The sequence below is a fragment of the Chaetomium fimeti genome (assembly GCF_033439085.1).
Source record: "Chaetomium fimeti strain CBS 168.71 chromosome Unknown B0H64scaffold_2, whole genome shotgun sequence".
In the NCBI taxonomy this organism is placed as follows: Eukaryota; Fungi; Ascomycota; class Sordariomycetes; order Sordariales; family Chaetomiaceae; genus Chaetomium; species Chaetomium fimeti.
In genome coordinates this window covers 4813739-4831712 of record NW_026944330.1, presented here as the reverse complement: position 1 = coordinate 4831712, position 17974 = coordinate 4813739, and the positions used below count along the sequence as shown (strand labels likewise).

Here is a 17974-nt window from a genome sequence, read left to right as displayed (position 1 = left end):
CATCAGAATCGCTCGTCATCATGGCTCGAGCGTTCGGGTTGCCGGCACAAATGTGAGGATAGTTAAGGTAGATGTCTTGGACCGAGAGTTGCGGAATCTCTTCTCACGAACTCGTCACTCATCAGACAATGCCTTCAATACGGTCACTGTTCACAGCGCTTGGCGCTCTCTCGGGCTTGAGCCTGGCCTCCTCAAATCATGGGCAACAAGTTCCCTTAGTTAGCGACGACTACGTCTGCGAACACCCGCCATATAAGCCTCTCATCGTTTCTAAGTCACCCCTCGTGATCTACCTTCAAGACTTTATCACGCCCTCAGAGCGCGCTCACTTGCTAGATCTCGGGTTCGTCCTCCCACACCTGACCCTTGACCGACCCCTCCCTCGCCACTGACAACCCTTTCAGCAAAACCACATTCACCCGCAGCGGCATCACGTCCAACTCGGATGGCAAAGCCGCCCTGCGCACCTCCCAATCCACCACCTTACCCCCCACCGACGCCGTGGTAGCCTGCATCGAGTCGCGCGCGCTCGCCTTCCAGGGCCACGACGTACCCCGGGCGCACCTCGAGCCGCTGCAGCTGGTCAAGTACGCGCCGACGGAGCACTACCACTTCCACACCGACTGGTTCCCCTCGGCCGCGCACGCTTCGGCTGCTGTCGGCGGGAACCGCGCTAGCTCCATCTTTGCGTATGTTCGTGTCGAGCCGGGGACTACCGGTGGTGGGACGAATTTCCCGCGCTTGGATGCGCCGGCGGATGAGAAGTGGTGTGCGGGGGGGATTGTGGATTGTGACGAGCCGTGGGAGAGGGGGCTGACGTTTCGGCCGGTGGAGGGGAATGCGGTGTTTTGGGTGAATCTGGATGAGAATGGGCGCGGCGATGAGAGGACGCTGCATGCTGGATTGCCGGTTGTGACTGGTGGGAAGGTGGGGATGAATATCTGGACGAGAGAGGGGCCGGTCGGGGAGGATATCAGGGGTAGGGAGCTATAAGAGGGGGGCATGTCGAAATGATGTAGAGAGTTTGTTGAGATGCAGTGGGTCGGTTCGTGAGATTGTATGGTCTTGTATCATTTAGCCCCCGTGCCCTTTTCTTGAGTATGAACGCCGTGAAATCAGAATTGACCTCCTGTGTGTTACTCCATCAACCTGGGTGGCCCTCATACCTAGGCCACCACTAACATGCGCCGACGATGGACCCCGTATCCCCCTTGACCTCCCCGACCGTCACCACCCCATCACCACAGTTGTAATACTGATTCATCCAGACGATATCCGACTGCTGATCAAAAACCACTACTCATTCATTAGCCATCCTCAACACTCTAGCCACTTGCAGATCCATCGAAGCAACGTGTGGTGGGAAAACTCACAATAAGCGCCCCTAATAAATGTGTCCCCCAAAACATAATGCGTCGATCCCGCATCCGCGGGCTGCACACCGAGCATGCAGTGTCCCGGATATTGCTGATAAATAAAGTCCTTGTAGCGCACGTTGATGACCATTCTACCTCTGTTGAACCCAAAGTCGACGGTACCCGGTTCGTCGCGCCAGGCGCAGTCAACAATGTAGTTGCCTCCGCTGTCGATGGTGGCGTCGAACTGCTGGCCGATCTGGGCGACCAGGTCCTCGCGGATGTAGGAAAGCGTCGATCCTGTGTCGAGGAGCGTTGGCATGGTGAAGGTGTCGCGGTGCGTGTAGATCACGGCTTGCTCCCTAGGCTTGGTCATGCCGACTGAGGTCACATTGACCCAATATCTAGGACGTGTTAGATGCCAAGGCCTTTTTCTTACTATGAGAGATCGTGAGGGCGATGGCTTGGATGACGTACTGAATCCATCTCGGATCTTGTTGTGAGATGGGCGGCCAGATGTAAACTGGTTCCAGTGGCCCGGCAAACTTCCACCTGTTTACGCCACCGAATATGATCTCGCCTATCAGACTACAGTCAGCCAGAAGAGATACATGCAGCTAAGGCATTACGCACTGAAGTTGTCTTGGTCACCCCCTAACCCCAAGCCAAAAATGGGGGCCGAGATCATGTCTTGCGAGACCATCAGACTCAGGACGCTGGGGTAGTTGATGGAATACGGGTAAGCATATCCAAGTCCCAGGATCCCTGAGAAGGTGTAGTTGCTGTCATCTGCAACAGCGAACTGAACCTGGGGAATCTCGAGCACTGCTCGTCGTCAGGCGTTGACCTAAAACGTGGTACCCGGGGATGCTTACTTGCTACGGTCATCCTATCGGACCAGTAGCTCCCCCTGACGGCTCCTGTTCCATATGTGACGGCGAAATTCCCGCCTACATACATGGACGAGGAGGACTCGTCTGGGTAGTAGTTGCCGTGGCTTTGACAAATTGATTCGGAGGCTGAGGTCTCGCATCTCGGGTTCACCCAAAGTTCGTAGGAGCCCGTGTCAATGAACACCTTTATTTTCTGGGGCGGTGTCCCGATTTCCACTCCGTGAGTGTTAGTTTCCACCATAAACATAGAGTCAGAGGGATTACCCACATTGAATAATGTAAGCTATTCCCCCTAACTCCTCCAGACTCGACCATCCCCATCGTCTGCTGTTCGTGGTTTGGCGGGGCGCAAGTGGCTGGGACTCCGAGGACGAAGGATCCCGCTGCATCGGCGGGAGTTTGGTTGTTGTCCTTGGCCGGCTAGAATCTCTTTGCTGGTCCGCTGATCCGGTCTGCCCATGAGGCGAGCCGTGTCCTGCGGGCCCCGAGGCTCGTGGTGGCGGCGGCGGCGGCGGCGGCGGCGGTTTCCCGCCCGGCCCTATTCCGGTCCCATTGAACTTATGCCTCGACACGGGCATCCGAACATAGCCCGGCTTCCGCGGTGGCCCAGCACCACCCCCGGGACCATTTTCCGGATGGCCTTTGTGTTCATCGGAGACTGGCGGTAACCTTGGGAGTATGGAACCATGACATGCTGCAACAAGAACTAGGAACCATAACACGGCGTTGCCTACCATGGTCAGCCACCAGGGATCCGCGGCTCAGGGCAATCGATATTTAATGTTGTGTAAGTCCGCAAACTGGGTTCCCATGGCAGCTATGCCGTGGTCGCCAGCATGATGGACTTCAGAATGTGAGAGGGGTTGGTGTTCCTGGACAGACGAGAGGGGCAAGCCCGAAAGGTATAAAGTACCGCATCCTTCCCGACCGCCGTTGCTCCGCATTCCAATAGCAGTGATCCACGAAGGGTCCCACAGATGATCGACAATTACCTCCAAACAGGCACCCGCAACGCCCCGCTACCACATGCCGGCGCAAGGGGATTGGGGAGCCCACTCGAGGAACGGAGGTACTGGTAATCTCTCCTGCCAGGTTCGATACAAGAATCGGTCAGCGGCGGCCAGGGTCGGAAATGTCGGTCCCGTGTGGCGGTTGTGCGAAGTGAGGAAGTGAAGTTGGCCCAAACTACGTATGAGTAAGAATCTCCCACACTCCCTGCCGGGGCATTCCAGCGCCATTGGCTGCAGAGGGAAAGTCGCTTTCCAAGACACGGGGCACTTGAGGTCTCGGCTGGTGAGCAGAGTGACTCGCCACAGCTCGCCGGTAATGCATCACCCCTGATTGCCCAACGAATGGGACTGATCATCTGGTAAGGGTTCGCGCTCCAATGGTGTCTCCGCCGGGACGGCACTGGATTCCCTGGCACGGAGATTGCGCCGGGACGGTGGATCTGGGGTTGCTTTTACCCGATCCGGGGTAACAGGAGCAATAAATTCGAGGATATTATCACGGGCGCTCGGGCGGATAAATGCAACCTTGACTGGCTCCGAGGCTCCTTTCCCCGTGCAGCCTGCGCGGAGGAAGGGCTGGTGCGCTCTAGACGTTTCCCAGGGGAATGGATGGGCGATTCCGGGAGTCTGGATATGGCCGTCCGCTGGGGGTGGATGCCGAGTCGGCAACGGAATTGAAGTGAAGGGGTTGAGGTCAAGGGGCTGAGTCAAGGGGCTGTCCATCCCCTTTCAGTCCATGGATTGCAGTGCTGGAGACTTGAATAAGACCAGCTTCACCTGGTTCGGAAACCAGCGCGTGGCGACTTTATCGAACCAAGGAAGACTACTCGATAAAAGTATGCGGGATGGTGTTGACGAGCTGAAAAGACGGCGCGAGGAGACAAGGTGCCCGATAATTCACGTTCCAGGGTTTGTTTGGAAATGAGACGCTGTAATCGAACCAGCGCAAGTCGCTAAAGCCGCCAACGAGAGGGCGCAGCTGTCTAACTCGACGACACCCGACCCGCTTAGGGCTATTCAAGGTTGCTTATAGCAAGCACTCTGTAAGTTGTCAACTCGTACCTACCTTCTCTCCTTCTTGACCTACAAAAACTAACATTGGCATTCATTTAGGCACTGTGTCGGTCGGGGGAGGAAGGAACCAAATGGCCCGAGCTTGGGCAAGGACCAGGATGGAAAGCAGATGATCCCACTTAAAGATAACTTCTTCGTGCCTCACCGCTTTCCAGATTTGAGTTGTTGTTAAATAGCAGAAAAGAGCGATAAAGAAAAAGCGACAAACAAACACGTTACACAACCCGTCAGAGAGCGGCGAGACCCTTCTTTTTCCATCGACTGCGCTGGAACCTCACACCTTCTTAGGAATATTTTGGAACTTCGCTTCGAAAAAAATTAACTACCAGACTCTCCATCCCCACGGTTCCCGTGACGGATTGTCAACATGGACGTCAGGGACCTGCTGGTAAGACCAGCACCGAATGCGGTCGCAAACGGCAAGCCGAACCGACCTGTCCTAGACGGTGCCTGGGAAACTGCGCTCGAAGCCAAGCTCGACGGCATTCTTAGAGACCTCGACGACATCAAGCATCAGGGGTCATTCGCGGGCTTTGGTGCTTTGCAGAGAACCGACTTTGCTGACCAGCTTGGGTTGTACGTCGACGGTGTCGGAAGCATTGGCGTGCCATTGCAGGAAGAGCAGGCCCGTCAGTTGATTTCCCAGTGCCGCCAGGCCCCTTTCGGAAAGGGCAGCGAAACCATTGTCGACACGTCGGTGCGCAACACATGGGAGTTGGACGCTTCGCAGTTTAGATTCTACAGTGACAGCTGGGCGAGGACAATGGAGAAGTGCATTGGCTTCGTGAAAAGCGAACTGGGCATCACATCCCCGATCATTGCCGACCCGTACAAGATGCTCATCTACGAGAAGGGGGCCCTCTTCAAAGCCCATACCGAGTAAGCGACACCATCCAGCACCACGTGAACGAACCTACGATGCTGACACGCTACCAGCACCGAGAAAATCCCCGGCATGTTCGGCACCCTCGTCATCTGCCTTCCGTCACACCACACGGGCGGCGCCATAGTTCTGCGCCATGCTGGCCAGAAGACGACCTACAAGACCTCGGCGGCCCAGCCATCCGTCCTGTGCTGGTACTCGGACGTTCACCACGAGGTCCTGCCCGTTGAGTCCGGCTACCGATGGGTCCTGACCTACAACCTCGCCATGTCGCCGGACCTCGAGCGACCGTCTGCCGCCTTGCTTCAACCCCAAGTTGGCAAGCTCCAGCAGTCTCTCGCCAGTTGGATCGAGCATCTCGCCCCGCACAACTGGGAGGACGCCACAGGCAAAGATATACCCCACTTCTACTACCTGCTGGAGCACGAGTACACCGAAGCCAGCATCGCCCTCCGTGCCCTTAAAACGACTGACCTTTCCCGGGTGCAGTGCTTGCGTGATATTTCCACCAAACTCGACTTTGATGTCTTCCTTGCCGTGCTTGAGAAGTCCGAACAGGGCGGCGTTGAGCACGCGTGGAAGACGAAGAAGAAGAAGTATTGGGGTGAAGACTCCGATGAGAGTGATGATGATGGTTTGAGCTGGCACGAACTCGACGACGTTTACGAGACCTCCCTCTGTATCAAGAAGCTCGTCGACCTGGATGGGGCTTTGCTCCGTTCCGAAATGAAGATTGACGAAGACGACCTGGAGGAAAACTTGATCCCGGCGGGTGATCCGTTCGAGGGTGTCAACAGTCGAAACGAAGAGTACGAAGGCTTCACGGGCAACTCGGTGCGTCTACCACGTCGTGTTTGATTGGAGGATGCTCGCTGACGGATTCTACACGCTACAGGGACCGACCGCAACCCACTTCTACCGCACTACCGTAAGCTGTTTTCTAGCTCTCCAGCCACGCACGAAATGTGGTAATAGCAAGAGACGCTAATAATAGCACACCTAGGTCGTGGTAGTCGTCCCGCGCAGCTCGACCGATAGGTTCCTGACCCAGAACCTGAACTCACAGAGCGCCCAGGTCATGCTACGCCAGTACGCGGAGAAACATCTGGTTCCCGGGGCCGAACCAACTCGACGGCAGTCTGTCGCCGAGACCATGCGCCAATTGGCGAAGCAGACATGGAAGCCCAATCCCTCGGCGTATGACAAGCCCGATAGGACTACCGTTCTCGAGGTACTGAGGGCGGCTGTGGTCTGCTGCGAGTACGACTTGTTCAACGATGTCCTTGGGCTGGTTCATACCACGGCAGTGAGCCCTGCCATCTTCGGCCTGGTTAAGACTAGGGCTCTTGCAGGCCAAATCGCGCTGAGCAAAATCAAAAAGAGGTGTGTCCCATATGCGCTATCGCATCACCCATTACCTCTAGACTGACGGCTTGCAGTATACTCGACAGCATTTTAGTGGGTGACTTGGAACACCGGGGAAACTGCTCACAATTTCTACGCCCACCTGGGGAGGAACGCAACGAGGATTTGGAGGCGTTGACCGCCGAGCTGGCGAGCCAGTCCATCAAAGCGCTGGAGGTCGTTTTTAACAACCGGCTTCTTCAAGAATCTGACGGCCTGGGTATTATGAGCATGGTGGACTATCCGCAAGGTTATGACTTATTCAAGACACGGTATGCACAGATTCGTTTACGGCCCCCTGCTTTTCTACACTCCGTACTGACGTTGACCCTCGTAGTGTCCTCCCGGTCCTCGAGGCGTCAACCCCCACCAACACGACTTTCGTTTTGGGTGCCCTGCCAACCCTGACTTCCTGGGTTTCAAAAGAAGGGTTTCCCCAAGCCGAGAGCCTAGCCATCCTCAAGCGGATTAGCGAGTCTGTGATCGCCTCCCTGGATATCAGCAAGCTCCGTACTCAAGCCGCTCTTGTCGCTGAACAACCGCGACCCTATTACTCCAGCACACCAGCCACCCTCACCCCAGCACAGCGCACGCTCACCCTCGATCCCAGCAAGCTCGCTGCATTCACCAACACCATCCTCACCCACTCCTGGCACGACCTCCTGACCCTCCTCAGCCAAAAGATCACCGCCCAAGCCCCGTCCATCCCCCGCGCCGAATACCAACCCTTCTGGCTCCCCTTCCTCCGCAAACTCCTCCACGACCCCGCCACCGCCATTGGCACCCCCTCCCCGCACCAATACAAAACCCTCACCGCCACCCTCCTCACCTCCTACCTGACCCGGTCCGTCGGCGACCGACCCCCCGCCAACCCCTCCCTCGCCCTGCCCCCGACCAGGTGCTCCTGCGGCGACTGCGCCCCGCTCAACGCCTTCCTGGCCTCGCCCCACCAGCGCGTCGGCCGCTTCGCCCTGGGCGAGAAGCGCCGCAGGCACATGGGCTACAAGCTGGACGCGTGCGAGGCGGCCCGCTCGGTCAGGCGCGAGGAGGAGCGGGGAGGGGCTTGTGGCGCGTTGGTGGTTACCAAGGTGGGCACGATGGCGGAGAGGGAGAAGGCGGCGTGGGAGGAGAGGGTGGGGATTGCGATGGGGTGGATGCGGGTGCTTGGGGAAGGGGGGGTGTTGGGGATGGTTTTGGGTGGGGATGGCGAGGGGGTTGGGGAGGTTCTGGGGGTGTTTTTGAGGCAGAGTGGTGTTGAGATGGCTGGTGGTGGTAGGGGGGTGAAGAGGAAGGCGGAGGAGGAGGTTGTGGTTATTGACTAGGTAGGTAGGGTTGAGGCGGAGGTTCAGGTTGGCGGTGTTATGTTGATGGGGCGTGTTTGATGCTAGGATGTTTGTAATACGGGGTAAGAGTTGGGATGTTAGATTCTGGGATTGCGGTGGTACATACCCTAGGTACTGTAATGCTGAAGTCCATCTCAGCTGTCAGTTTCTTGCTACGTTAGTTGATAGATCGCTATAATACCCCGCTTAATAGCTGTGACCCTGCGCCCCTCATTTGTTGAGTGGAATGTTTGTTGGTTGCCGCTTTCACGACTGGGCACCAACAGCGCGGGGGGTGTCCTTGGCGTTTTCACATTCGTCAGGCAGTTCTCGTTCGTTGGCATCAAGCTGAGCCTTCGAGCATCATATTGGACCATCGCGCGTCCCGGATCAAAACCGAAAGACACCACCTTGAACAATTCCAGCGTTACCTAAACGCACCAATACGCGGTGTTCAGAAAGCGCTCGGCTCGTTGCTCGCGTCTTGTTTCATTTTCTTTTGTACTTCTTTGCTTTCCCTCCGAGTCAACACCCCTACCGACTTGATCGCTCATTCCCGCCCATGTCGTCGTTGTCCGACTTCCCTTGGAGTCCGCCCGAGGGCCCGGAGCGGCCAGTGTTGCCATACGCGTGCGCCCTCACCGTTACCATCACGGAGCACATCCCCCCTCAACCGTCGGGCCTGCCGATCAAGCCACCCTGCGACACGTCAGACGAGCACCCCAAAACCTTGACGCAGACCGAGGTCACCGTCACATCGCCACCTCTGGAAGCCAACTTGGATAATGACACGGATGGCGCAGCCCCCAGGGAGCCGACAAAGGCAACACTCATACTTGACCGGCCCATAGTCATGAAAGACGGGTGGGGACCGCAGGTCGTCCTCTGCACCGTCACTCCGCAAGACGGACACGGCAAACCCTTCCAGGCCGTGGCCAAGATCTTTGATCCGCTCTACTACTCGTCCGAAAACCAGAACCCTCCGGAACAGCCCGTCGCCACCGCCCTCGAGGCCGACTCCGACTACAGCACCGAAGCGGCCGCCTACGTCCGCCGCCAAAAGACGGGGCAGATGGGAGCCTTCGCCCCCAAATACTACGGCTCCTGGACCCTTTCACTGCCCATCGGCCACTGCGGGGTCCAACACGAACGCCGTATCCGCCTGTTGCTGGTCGAGTACATCGACGGGGTCTGTATGCGTAACGAAGGGCACAAAGTCCCGTTTAAGGTGCCACACACGACTTGGACTCCGGTTGAGGAATTGGTTAGGCTGATGCATAAGGGACTGAACCGGGCCCCGCCGGGACCCCCGGGGGCGCCCGGGCAGCCGATTCAGTGGAGGCCATTCAAATGAGTAGTTCGGTCTTGTGCCTCTTTTTCACAGGGCTTGGTGGATGGAGCTAGGTTTTGGGCCGAGGTTATCATATATGTCATGTTAGTGGGTGGCATGATGACGGCGATGATAGTCAAATGGCTTGTGTTATAAGCTAGGTTATGAACCGCGTTCCCGGAGTACCTACGTTGCCTGAAACATGTCTTCCATCCATGTTAGGGAAACAGAGTTAGATGAGCTTGGTTTGGGCTATGATTACCTTACCTAGGTGAGGTAGCCTACTCGCCTCAGCGGTAATTACTTTCCTTCGGTACCTTATGTGCGTCTTGGTTTTACCAGCCTCAGGCAGCTATGCGTTAGCGCTTCCCCTCTCCGAACGATCTCTCCCCAGTCTCCGCTCGGCAACGAGGCCTGAGAAGAGAAAGCCTCGCGTGTCCAAACCGCTCATACCATCACCAACCCTCAGTGGTGAAATCAAGCACCTAGCTCATAGTCGTCAGAGAACTTCCCGGCCGCAGACGGCTGCTCAACCTATCCCGAGGAGTTAGGTACTCATCAGTTACCTAAACCTGTTCTCTCGAGACCGGACCCACGCGAGGCTGGGAGCACTCTTTTCCATATAACCAACCACCATGCCGCCGCCAAAGACCTACATCCTCCCGCCCACCTTCGACTACACCCCCAACTCCTCCATCCGCCTCGGCAACCTCCTATCCGACGCCTTCACCCCACACCGACCCCTCGCCGTCCTCCCCAGCCAAGCATCCCCATCATCCCACCCCCCCCAATCTCCAAATCACCACCACCACCCAAACCAACCTCTCCATCACCCACACCGCCACCCGCACCACCTCCCTCTCCCTCTCGGCCCACCTCCTCGAACTCGCCGGCCTCAAAGCCGCCTCCGAGTTCTCCCTCTCCAACACCACCACCTACTCCGCCGCGCGCGTCACAACCCGCGTTTGCGAGCCCACCACCCCGGCCGACGAGGCCGCCATCCACGACCTGGTCATGGCCACGCCGCGGGCGAAACGCATCCTTTTTGGCCGCGGTGCGGCGGTGGCGGGTGGGGGGAGGCTGTTCCTGATCACGGGCATCAAGACGGCGGAGGGGTTCACGGTGGCGAGCGAGAGCGGAGTGAAAAGGGGCGGGACGCTGGGCGGGGATGTGCCGCTTGCGGCGGCGGTGCCGGGGTTGGGGTTGGGGGCCGAGGTCGGGGTTGGGAGGGAGAGGGGGGACGGGGAGGCGTATGCGGTCGAGGGGGAGGTGGTGATTGCGTATCGGGTGGTGGTGGTTAAAAGGAGGGGGTGGCGGGGCGGGGAGTTGGAGTTGGCTGAGTTTAGGGGGAGGGATAGGGAGAGGATGCTTGGTGATGAGGATGATGATGGGGAGAGTTCCGAGGATACGATTGAGGTTACGGAGGTAGGGGTTGAGGATATGGGTATTGAGGATGATGAGGAGGAGGAGAGTGTCAAGAAGGTTGTCGTGGAAAGTGAGGAGGGCGAGGTGGTGGTTCTTAGCATGGATGATGAGATGGAGTAGAAAGTGCAAGGTAAAGGGGTTTCGGTATTTTCCGCCTGTTTCTAACTCGTTCTGGCCATCTCAACGAAATCTCCTGTCCCGTCCTAGGTAGTCTACCACCTTTCTGGATGTCTCCCAAGTGCCGTCTTCATCTTTGCCAATCTTACATCCTCGCTCAGCCGGAAGAGATTGAACGGTGCGACATAATGCCGATGGTCTCCCGCGTGAACGCTAATCTCTGTATGCCGGTTTTGTTAGACACTCGAAGTTCAGGGGCGTGGGAGAACATGACGTTGACTAACCCTTAAACATCTCAAAAACCCCCCGGCGGGTGCGTATAAGTTTCAGATCGTCCGGATCGAACTCCCGAGGTCTCGCTACCGCATATTCAAGGAGCATAACGGCGATTGCAACGGCGATGGGTGTTGCAACTGAACAACCAGACATGAGTTTCCCAGTTTCAAACCCGGGCCAATCTGATAGGACGTCGACACCGAGCGTGCCAAAGACGGGCTCGTCTGAACTGGTGGGTGGGTTGTATTTGGGCTCGAAGCTGCCGGTCCTGTTGGTCCCCCGGACCGAAATGACGGATTCCCCTAGGTTGGCCGGGAACATCTCTCTCCTGTTGAACCCATCGTTGTTAGCGGCCGCGAAGAAGGTGATAGCGCCCCGCTTGGCGTAAACTGCATCTGCTATGGCCTCCCTGATCCCTTGAATGTGTCTGGGGAAGCCGAACGATAGAGAGACGAAGTCGACATCCCATTCTAATGCAGCCATTCGGATCGCCTCAGCGATGTTGCGTTCGGCTGAATTCAGCGTCTTGCTGCTCTCCGTTACGCGCGCGACGTAGATATTTGCCGGGCACTCCAGCTGCAGAAGAAGTGTGAGGAGATGGGTCCCGTGGCCGTCCGTATCGACGGGATGGGGAGAGCAGGACACAAAGTCTTTCCATCCTTTGACCTTCCTCGAACGACCAGGAATATCGAACGTGGGTGAGCTGTCGTCGTATCCTGTATCGAGAATAGCGACCTTAAAAGGAGTATTCCTTGTTGATGCTTTTCTCCTTTCTGCTTTGAGCATTTTGTTCAGAACAGTAATCTCCTCGAGCCATGGGTCCCCCTTTGGGACCGCTGGGGCCGCTGGGGCTGCCATTTCGGACACTATAAAGTGTGCGGGGGGTTTCAATCCTGTCTTTGCCCTGGGCTTCGGAACCAGGGCTGTCTGTTCGATATCGTCGAGTTCATCATCCCACCCTGTTCCTTCTATCAACTGACGCAACGGATCCACGATTTCGTTGTAGAGTATTGACCGCCTCTGCTCCAGGTTTTCGGTGGGCTTCTTGGGGTTGAACGGGGCGTTTCGGAAGAGCATCGGGTCCAGACACTTGTTTACCGCCGCTTTGTAGCGCGGAAACCTGCAGTCTTCATGAAACTCGCCATTGTTTAGGTGTTTCTGGAGGGTCAAAAGCTGTTGGTTGGCTGTCTTTGGGTCCCACTGATCGGGACGTCCCTCCATCTCGAACCGCTGGCCAGTTGCGATCTCGACTAGCATGACGCCGAGAGCGAGAATCCGTGGGTACCTGTGAATCATGCCGACAACCTGGCGGCATTCGGCCATTTGGCTGCCCTGGGGTGGTAGCTGAGCTGAAAGATATGGCTTACAGAAGTAGACGACTTCATCTTCGAGCGTCTCGCCCATGAAATACACACAGTCATTGCTTACGCCCATGCTCGTCCACTCAGAGTCGTAGTAATACCAGGCAGCCTTTGCCAGAATGTATGCGAGCACTGGTCGCATTCCGTGCCGCATGTTGAACCGGTCGAGCACTTGTCCGAGATGGAGACCCGGAGAGGTATCGTGTTTGACGTTATGTTGGCTCACGAGGTCGGTCGCCCCGCGGAGGACCATCAGGTGATCACCGGCTGCTTTGAAGCACAAGAGTGAGCCACACCGGCTCGCGATGAGGGTGCATAACGTTTCGATGCGTTCATAAGCCTCGTTGTCTGTCCCGTCGGGTTGATCTGCCTCGTGTGCGGGTGCCAGTTGTTGTGCCCACTGGACTTTCCGCCGTGACTTGCTGGTGGGAACGAAGACGCGAACATGCTGCCACTCGAACCGGACGGTACGAGGTGGGTTTGGCGAAGCCGAGAACAACATGTCGAAAGGTATCTGGTTGTTCTCATTTGCCTGGTATAGCGGCTTCAGTCTGAGCCGAGCCCAGTGCCGGTCGTTCTGATCCTGGCGGTCGCAATTGCAAGAGCCATACCGCACCAGGACTTTGTATAATGCTTTGGCATACCTCTCATAGCCCGCGAAGTCGTCCTTGCCTGAAGGCGACTGGGGGACCAGGGCCTCATCAACCTCGCCATTGTCCTCCTGTCCAATCTCGGAAACCTCCACGAACGTCGAAAAAATGCCCGCGTAGTCGATGTTGCCCTTCAATAGAGCATTCCTTATGATGGGCTCGATGAGCGGGAGGGCTCGTACGCCTTTATGTCCGCCATCATTCGCATCCTCCATTGCTATCGCGATATTTGTTAGGAGAGGAAAGTCTAGATGCCCTCCAAACGGCAAGCTGATTAGGCCATGCCGTATCTTGGTGGGGTTGGAGGAGGCCGAGAGAGCGGTCTCAAGTTTGGTGAGGAGGCGCCGAATGGTGCCATGATGTTCAAGCCGGCGTTTTTGTGAGTCTGAAAGATGAGGTAATCTTTCTGCGAAAATGCAGAGATGCCCTCCCAGTTTGCCCAACTTGGGGTCTACCTTTTGGCTAGCGACTCTGGTGACCTGGACCGATAGCCAGGGGAATGTATGCTGGGCGAGCTGCACCGGGCGATAGCGGTTATTCATGGCTGTATGGGCATCCTCGGGGTGGGGGTTGTCATTGCATCCGAGTCATTTTCGTTGATTGCAACTGTATGGGATGGAGGAGCTGGCGTAGAAGATAGGATCGAACCGCGGGTCGAGATAAAGTGATGCCGGTGATGCCGAGTAAAAGTTGGAGCCTTGGTGTCTTGGTCAAGGACGGCCCGAATGAGGGAGGGGTTCGTGTTGCAAGCCACCAATAACTCCCTCCTGAGGTACTTGGTGGCTTTGCTGTGGCTTAGCAGGTAGGCGTGCGGGGGTGCTCATGCAGCGGGTGCGCTCCTTCTGACCCTGCAGACGAGGAAGAATCTTCTTGCTTGCTTGATCCCGATCTCCACGTTGACTCTGATATAGCCATGGAGGAACTAGGGGACGGCAGGTCGATATTCGAAGCGACGTCAGTATGTCGCCAACGTCTTAGAGAATGTATCGACAAACCAGCTTTGATGGCCGACGAATGGTCCCGGAAACGGCTCGCTGACTTTAATCTTTGGGCCTCCGACTCCGGCGCCTTAGCCAAGAAGCGTGCATCCTTGGACCAGAGACTGGCCGACAAACATACGGTGCGCGAGGTTATCCTTAACCTTCTCAGTCTCCTTGAGAGCCTACTCGCACGCTGTCAAAGCCTAGGTAGGGTAGCCCTTTGGATGAGTCTACGGGCGAGTAAGTAACTGTCTGGAAGCATCAGAGACGCCCGGAGACGGAGATGAGGAGACAGAGCTCTCACAAATGCTTGAAAATGTCCAAGACATCATGGCCCAGCTGGTCAAAATCTCAGTTGCCATCCGCGGAGCGGGCTTGCGGGCACGCTTCGAAAGGGCTGACGACTCATTCAGTCCTGAGCGCCATGTACAACTCAAGAGTCACTTGGAATTCCTGGTTCTAGCTGCATCTTTGGAGCAAGATCAAAAGCAAAGGGGAAACATCCACCTCGTGCTGTCTCGAAATATTACAGACATTGCACAGCGGTTGATCGTGGCTAATTTGCTCAGGCGCCACCGTTATCTCTATGCCCGACGACGTTGGACGAAACAAGCAGCCGAGCACGAGACCGTTGCAGAGCCAAGGCGAGCATCAGAGCACAAGACGCCGTCAAGTCAGGCCCAAACGCCACTGGCGTCGCGCCCCGCCTTGGTCTCGGGGGACGAGGTCGATGAACCAAATATGCAACTGTCAGCGCCTTCAGTCATCACCAGCACCGTCCCGACAGCCATACAAGGCCCAATCCAGCTACCACACGAAGGTAGACAGTTATCCGCGACTGCTCCGTCGTCGACAAGTTCGAAAACTGTGTACCCCAAACCCCCAAAGATCAGCGAGGGTGCCATGTTCTTCCGGTGCCCCTGCTGCTTTCAAACACTCCCTGTCACATTCGCAAAACGTTCCCGGTGGAGGTAAGGACAAAACATTCAAGTAGTGACAATTGGTCCCCATATAAGTAGTATTTCTACTGACAATATGCAATCTTTGTTCCCAGGAAACATCTTGGCGAAGATATCCACCCCTATACTTGCATCTTGAACGAGTGCCCAAAACCCCTGCAATTATACCTCACACGCAAAGAATGGGCACAGCACATGCGGGAAGACCACGAAGTATCCAAGTACTGGTTGTGCTCCGCCTGCCTTGAGCCGACCCGATTTGACCTCGAGAGCCACTTTGATACGCATCTCCGAACTCAGCACGGGGACGTCGTCGAGGAAAATCAAATTCCCATCTTCGTGTCTATGTCGACCTACACATCGCCGCCGTCCCTCCTCACCTGTCCCCTCTGCCCACCGCGACCTGACGACGAAGAAGTCGAGCCCGATGCTATTCTGGAGCACGCTGCCGAACATGTTCATTCATTCTCACTCCAGTCGCTCCCTTGGCCAATTCCGGAGGAGGGGGAGCGAGAATACTTGGGGGCATGCCCGGACGACTTCTTGGATGGCGTCAATTACTTTGACATTGCCTCAGATCCAGCCAGCGCTGATGACTCATGGTCTTCTAACTCGCAAGAGAGCCGCGACTCTAACGAGCTAGGAGAAGCGTCAGACCTGGTCTTCCAAGACCAAAACCCTGATGGTGAGTTGGTTTGTTCACGTACCAAGATCTCTCAGCGACCCGCCTTGCTCATAACTGAAAAACACTCGTAATTAGTTCCGTGGGAGCCGTACCGCGGCGAGGAAGATTCCTCGCAAGTTTCCTCCGATAGCCCTCCTTCGAAAATGGAAGGTAAGGTACCTAATCGTTTTGTGCAGGCGGGAATGCACATCTCTGCATCATCGCGTTACTTGAACCTATCTTTATATCATTACCCAATCACTAGTGAAACTATGATCGTCAATGAGTGCTAATCGGGCCCTCGACACTACAGACATCGCCGTTCGTCTCGCCACGGCGTTGAAAGACAACAGTCGCCGGCCCGACACGGAACCGCTGATTGATATCCTCCCCGGGCTGACGCACGAGCAGATAATGGAGCTGCGGCGTGAGTACAAACTACTGGTGAGGGTAGGAGCTGAACAGAAGGGTGTGAACATCGCGAAGCACATACGCCAACGTCTTCAGCCCGAGGACGAAAACCTCATGAAGGCATGCTACGCCACGGCACTGGGGCGGTGGGAGTCGGAGGCGTACTGGGTAAATATCTGGTACCATAACGACAAAGTGCGCCACGAGCTACTGATTGAGGTGTTGATGGGCCGAACGAATAATGAGATTCGTTTGATTAACGACGGGTTTCGCGATAAGAAGTATGGCGATAGTCTGACGGGGCGCGTACGTGCAGAGCTCACAGAAGCTAAGTTCAAGAAGCTCAAGAACGCGGTGCTCCTGGTACTGGATGGAAATCGTATGGAAGAGATAAGCGCGTCCGGACGAGTCCTGGAGGTCGACCATGATTTAGTGCGTCGTGATGTCGAGCGGCTGAATGAGATATTATACAGCAACGAGGACAAGGAGACCCTGATACTCTCAATCGTTACACAACGAAGCGACCGACATCTAAGGGAGGTGCTCAAGCTATATACGCAGACATTCGGGGGGGTGAACTTCGCAATGGAGGCGGTAAAGAAGACTGGGGATTTGGTTGTAAGTCCTCCCAGTCCCCTTTCAAGCTACGGTCAAGGGAAACTGATCAGATCAACAATAGGGAGCAGTACTGGCACACATCCTCGACGGCGTCATAAACAAGCCGCTGCGTGACGCCATGCTACTCAACCATGCGTTAATAGCACCTAGGCGTGATACTCTGCGTCGCGTCCTGCTCATCTCGCGCCTCGTACGTTACCACTGGGATAGCGCCTACATGACGGCCGTTAAGGAAGCTTACTGCAAACGATACGAGAAAGATCTACAGGAAGAGGTGCGCGATGCCACGACCGGCAGCTTTGGTGCCTTTTGCGAGGCATTGTGTGTCCCGCGCGTACCAGATCATGTTGCGAGGGGAAGATCCCACAACCAGACGGGGGAGAGCCGGTAGGACAGTTTCGGACCGCGGCACACGTTTTGTTATACCTTAGGATGGATACCCAAGTAGGTAGCTTCTCTGGCTATTAATTATCATGGGATAAAAGAAAGACATTTGAGCTACAGTTAACCACGCATTCCCCTAAACAACCTTCCAATCTACCCAAGTGTGCCAGTTGCCGTGCTGTGGATTGGTGGCGCCAGAGTCAAAGGAGGCTTTGGTCATCAGAGTCAACAAACCCTAACGCATAATTTTCTAATGTTGAGTTGGTTATCTGCCCAATTCAAAGACTTGATGAAGAACCTGGTCGGTTCACCGTCCTCCGTCACCGTCGTCGATGGAGGCTGCATGCCGACATGGAACGGAAGATAAAGTGACGCCTGGTAGGATAGCTGGTCAGAGCGGCCGGTTTCTGACGTCCACCAGCCCTGGAAGATACCCCAAGCAGACTTTTCTGGGGTTTCCATTAGTGCCATTAGTGTTTCGTGGTTGGGAAGGCCCAGCTGCTCGACAAATTGTCGGAAATGTATGCAGTGCGTTGCTATCCTTGTGCCACGTGCGGGCTTTCTCTTGGACGTTGACGGCTCAGGCTCGGTTCCAAGAAGGATGAGACAATTCGTATCCACCGTCCGAGTACTGAGAAAAAGCTCCAACTTGCGGGCAAGGAGGTGTTTGTTGTTGTGCCAAGTGCCCTTCATTGTATGTACCGCGAAGTGTACACAAATTATCATCCACGGAGTGGCGAATTGAACTGTTGTTGGGGCCCTTAGAGGTTGAGGGCGGTTGGTGGACATTGTCGAGCCTTGGCCCAAAAACCTACGTTCGTGCGGTGTTACTTCGTTTGGTGACGCGCCCAAATCAAG

At 56.0% G+C, this 17974-nt stretch overlaps 5 protein-coding genes across 5 annotated transcripts; 3 read left to right on the top strand and 2 right to left on the bottom strand.

Moving 5' to 3' along the window:
• Positions 1 to 121: 121 nt before the first annotated feature.
• Positions 122 to 2985, bottom strand: B0H64DRAFT_415909 (aspartic peptidase domain-containing protein; the record flags this gene model as incomplete). The annotated part of the gene is made up of 9 exons (XM_062805126.1): positions 122 to 182; positions 394 to 573; positions 607 to 916; positions 1183 to 1296; positions 1374 to 1759; positions 1833 to 1935; positions 1989 to 2120; positions 2231 to 2464; positions 2517 to 2985. 9 exons carry the CDS (start codon positions 2983 to 2985, stop codon positions 122 to 124), a joined length of 1989 nt encoding a protein of 662 aa, XP_062663203.1.
• A 1615-nt stretch (positions 2986 to 4600) lies between these two features.
• B0H64DRAFT_355933 (uncharacterized protein) lies at positions 4601 to 8187 on the top strand. Its single transcript, XM_062801575.1, has 6 exons — positions 4601 to 5211; positions 5269 to 6049; positions 6111 to 6143; positions 6219 to 6598; positions 6655 to 6891; positions 6957 to 8187. Exons 1-6 carry the CDS (start codon positions 4700 to 4702, stop codon positions 7939 to 7941), a joined length of 2928 nt encoding a protein of 975 aa, XP_062663202.1. The 5' UTR covers positions 4601 to 4699; the 3' UTR covers positions 7942 to 8187.
• Positions 8188 to 8285: 98 nt separating this feature from the next.
• On the top strand, positions 8286 to 9597 carry B0H64DRAFT_389285 (uncharacterized protein). The gene has a single exon (XM_062803331.1). It carries the CDS (start codon positions 8504 to 8506, stop codon positions 9293 to 9295), a length of 792 nt encoding a protein of 263 aa, XP_062663201.1. The 5' UTR covers positions 8286 to 8503; the 3' UTR covers positions 9296 to 9597.
• Positions 9598 to 10477: 880 nt separating this feature from the next.
• Positions 10478 to 13809, bottom strand: B0H64DRAFT_337797 (uncharacterized protein). The gene is made up of 2 exons (XM_062801173.1): positions 11098 to 13809; positions 10478 to 11033 (listed from the first exon to the last, which is right to left on the bottom strand). The coding sequence occupies exons 1-2, from the start codon at positions 13640 to 13642 to the stop codon at positions 10909 to 10911; spliced, it is 2670 nt and encodes an 889-aa protein (XP_062663200.1). The 5' UTR covers positions 13643 to 13809; the 3' UTR covers positions 10478 to 10908.
• A 152-nt stretch (positions 13810 to 13961) lies between these two features.
• Positions 13962 to 17178, top strand: B0H64DRAFT_389280 (uncharacterized protein). The gene is made up of 5 exons (XM_062803330.1): positions 13962 to 15051; positions 15135 to 15724; positions 15800 to 15874; positions 16017 to 16732; positions 16794 to 17178. The coding sequence occupies exons 1-5, from the start codon at positions 14387 to 14389 to the stop codon at positions 17121 to 17123; spliced, it is 2376 nt and encodes a 791-aa protein (XP_062663199.1). The 5' UTR covers positions 13962 to 14386; the 3' UTR covers positions 17124 to 17178.
• The last annotated feature ends 796 nt before the right edge of the window (positions 17179 to 17974 follow it).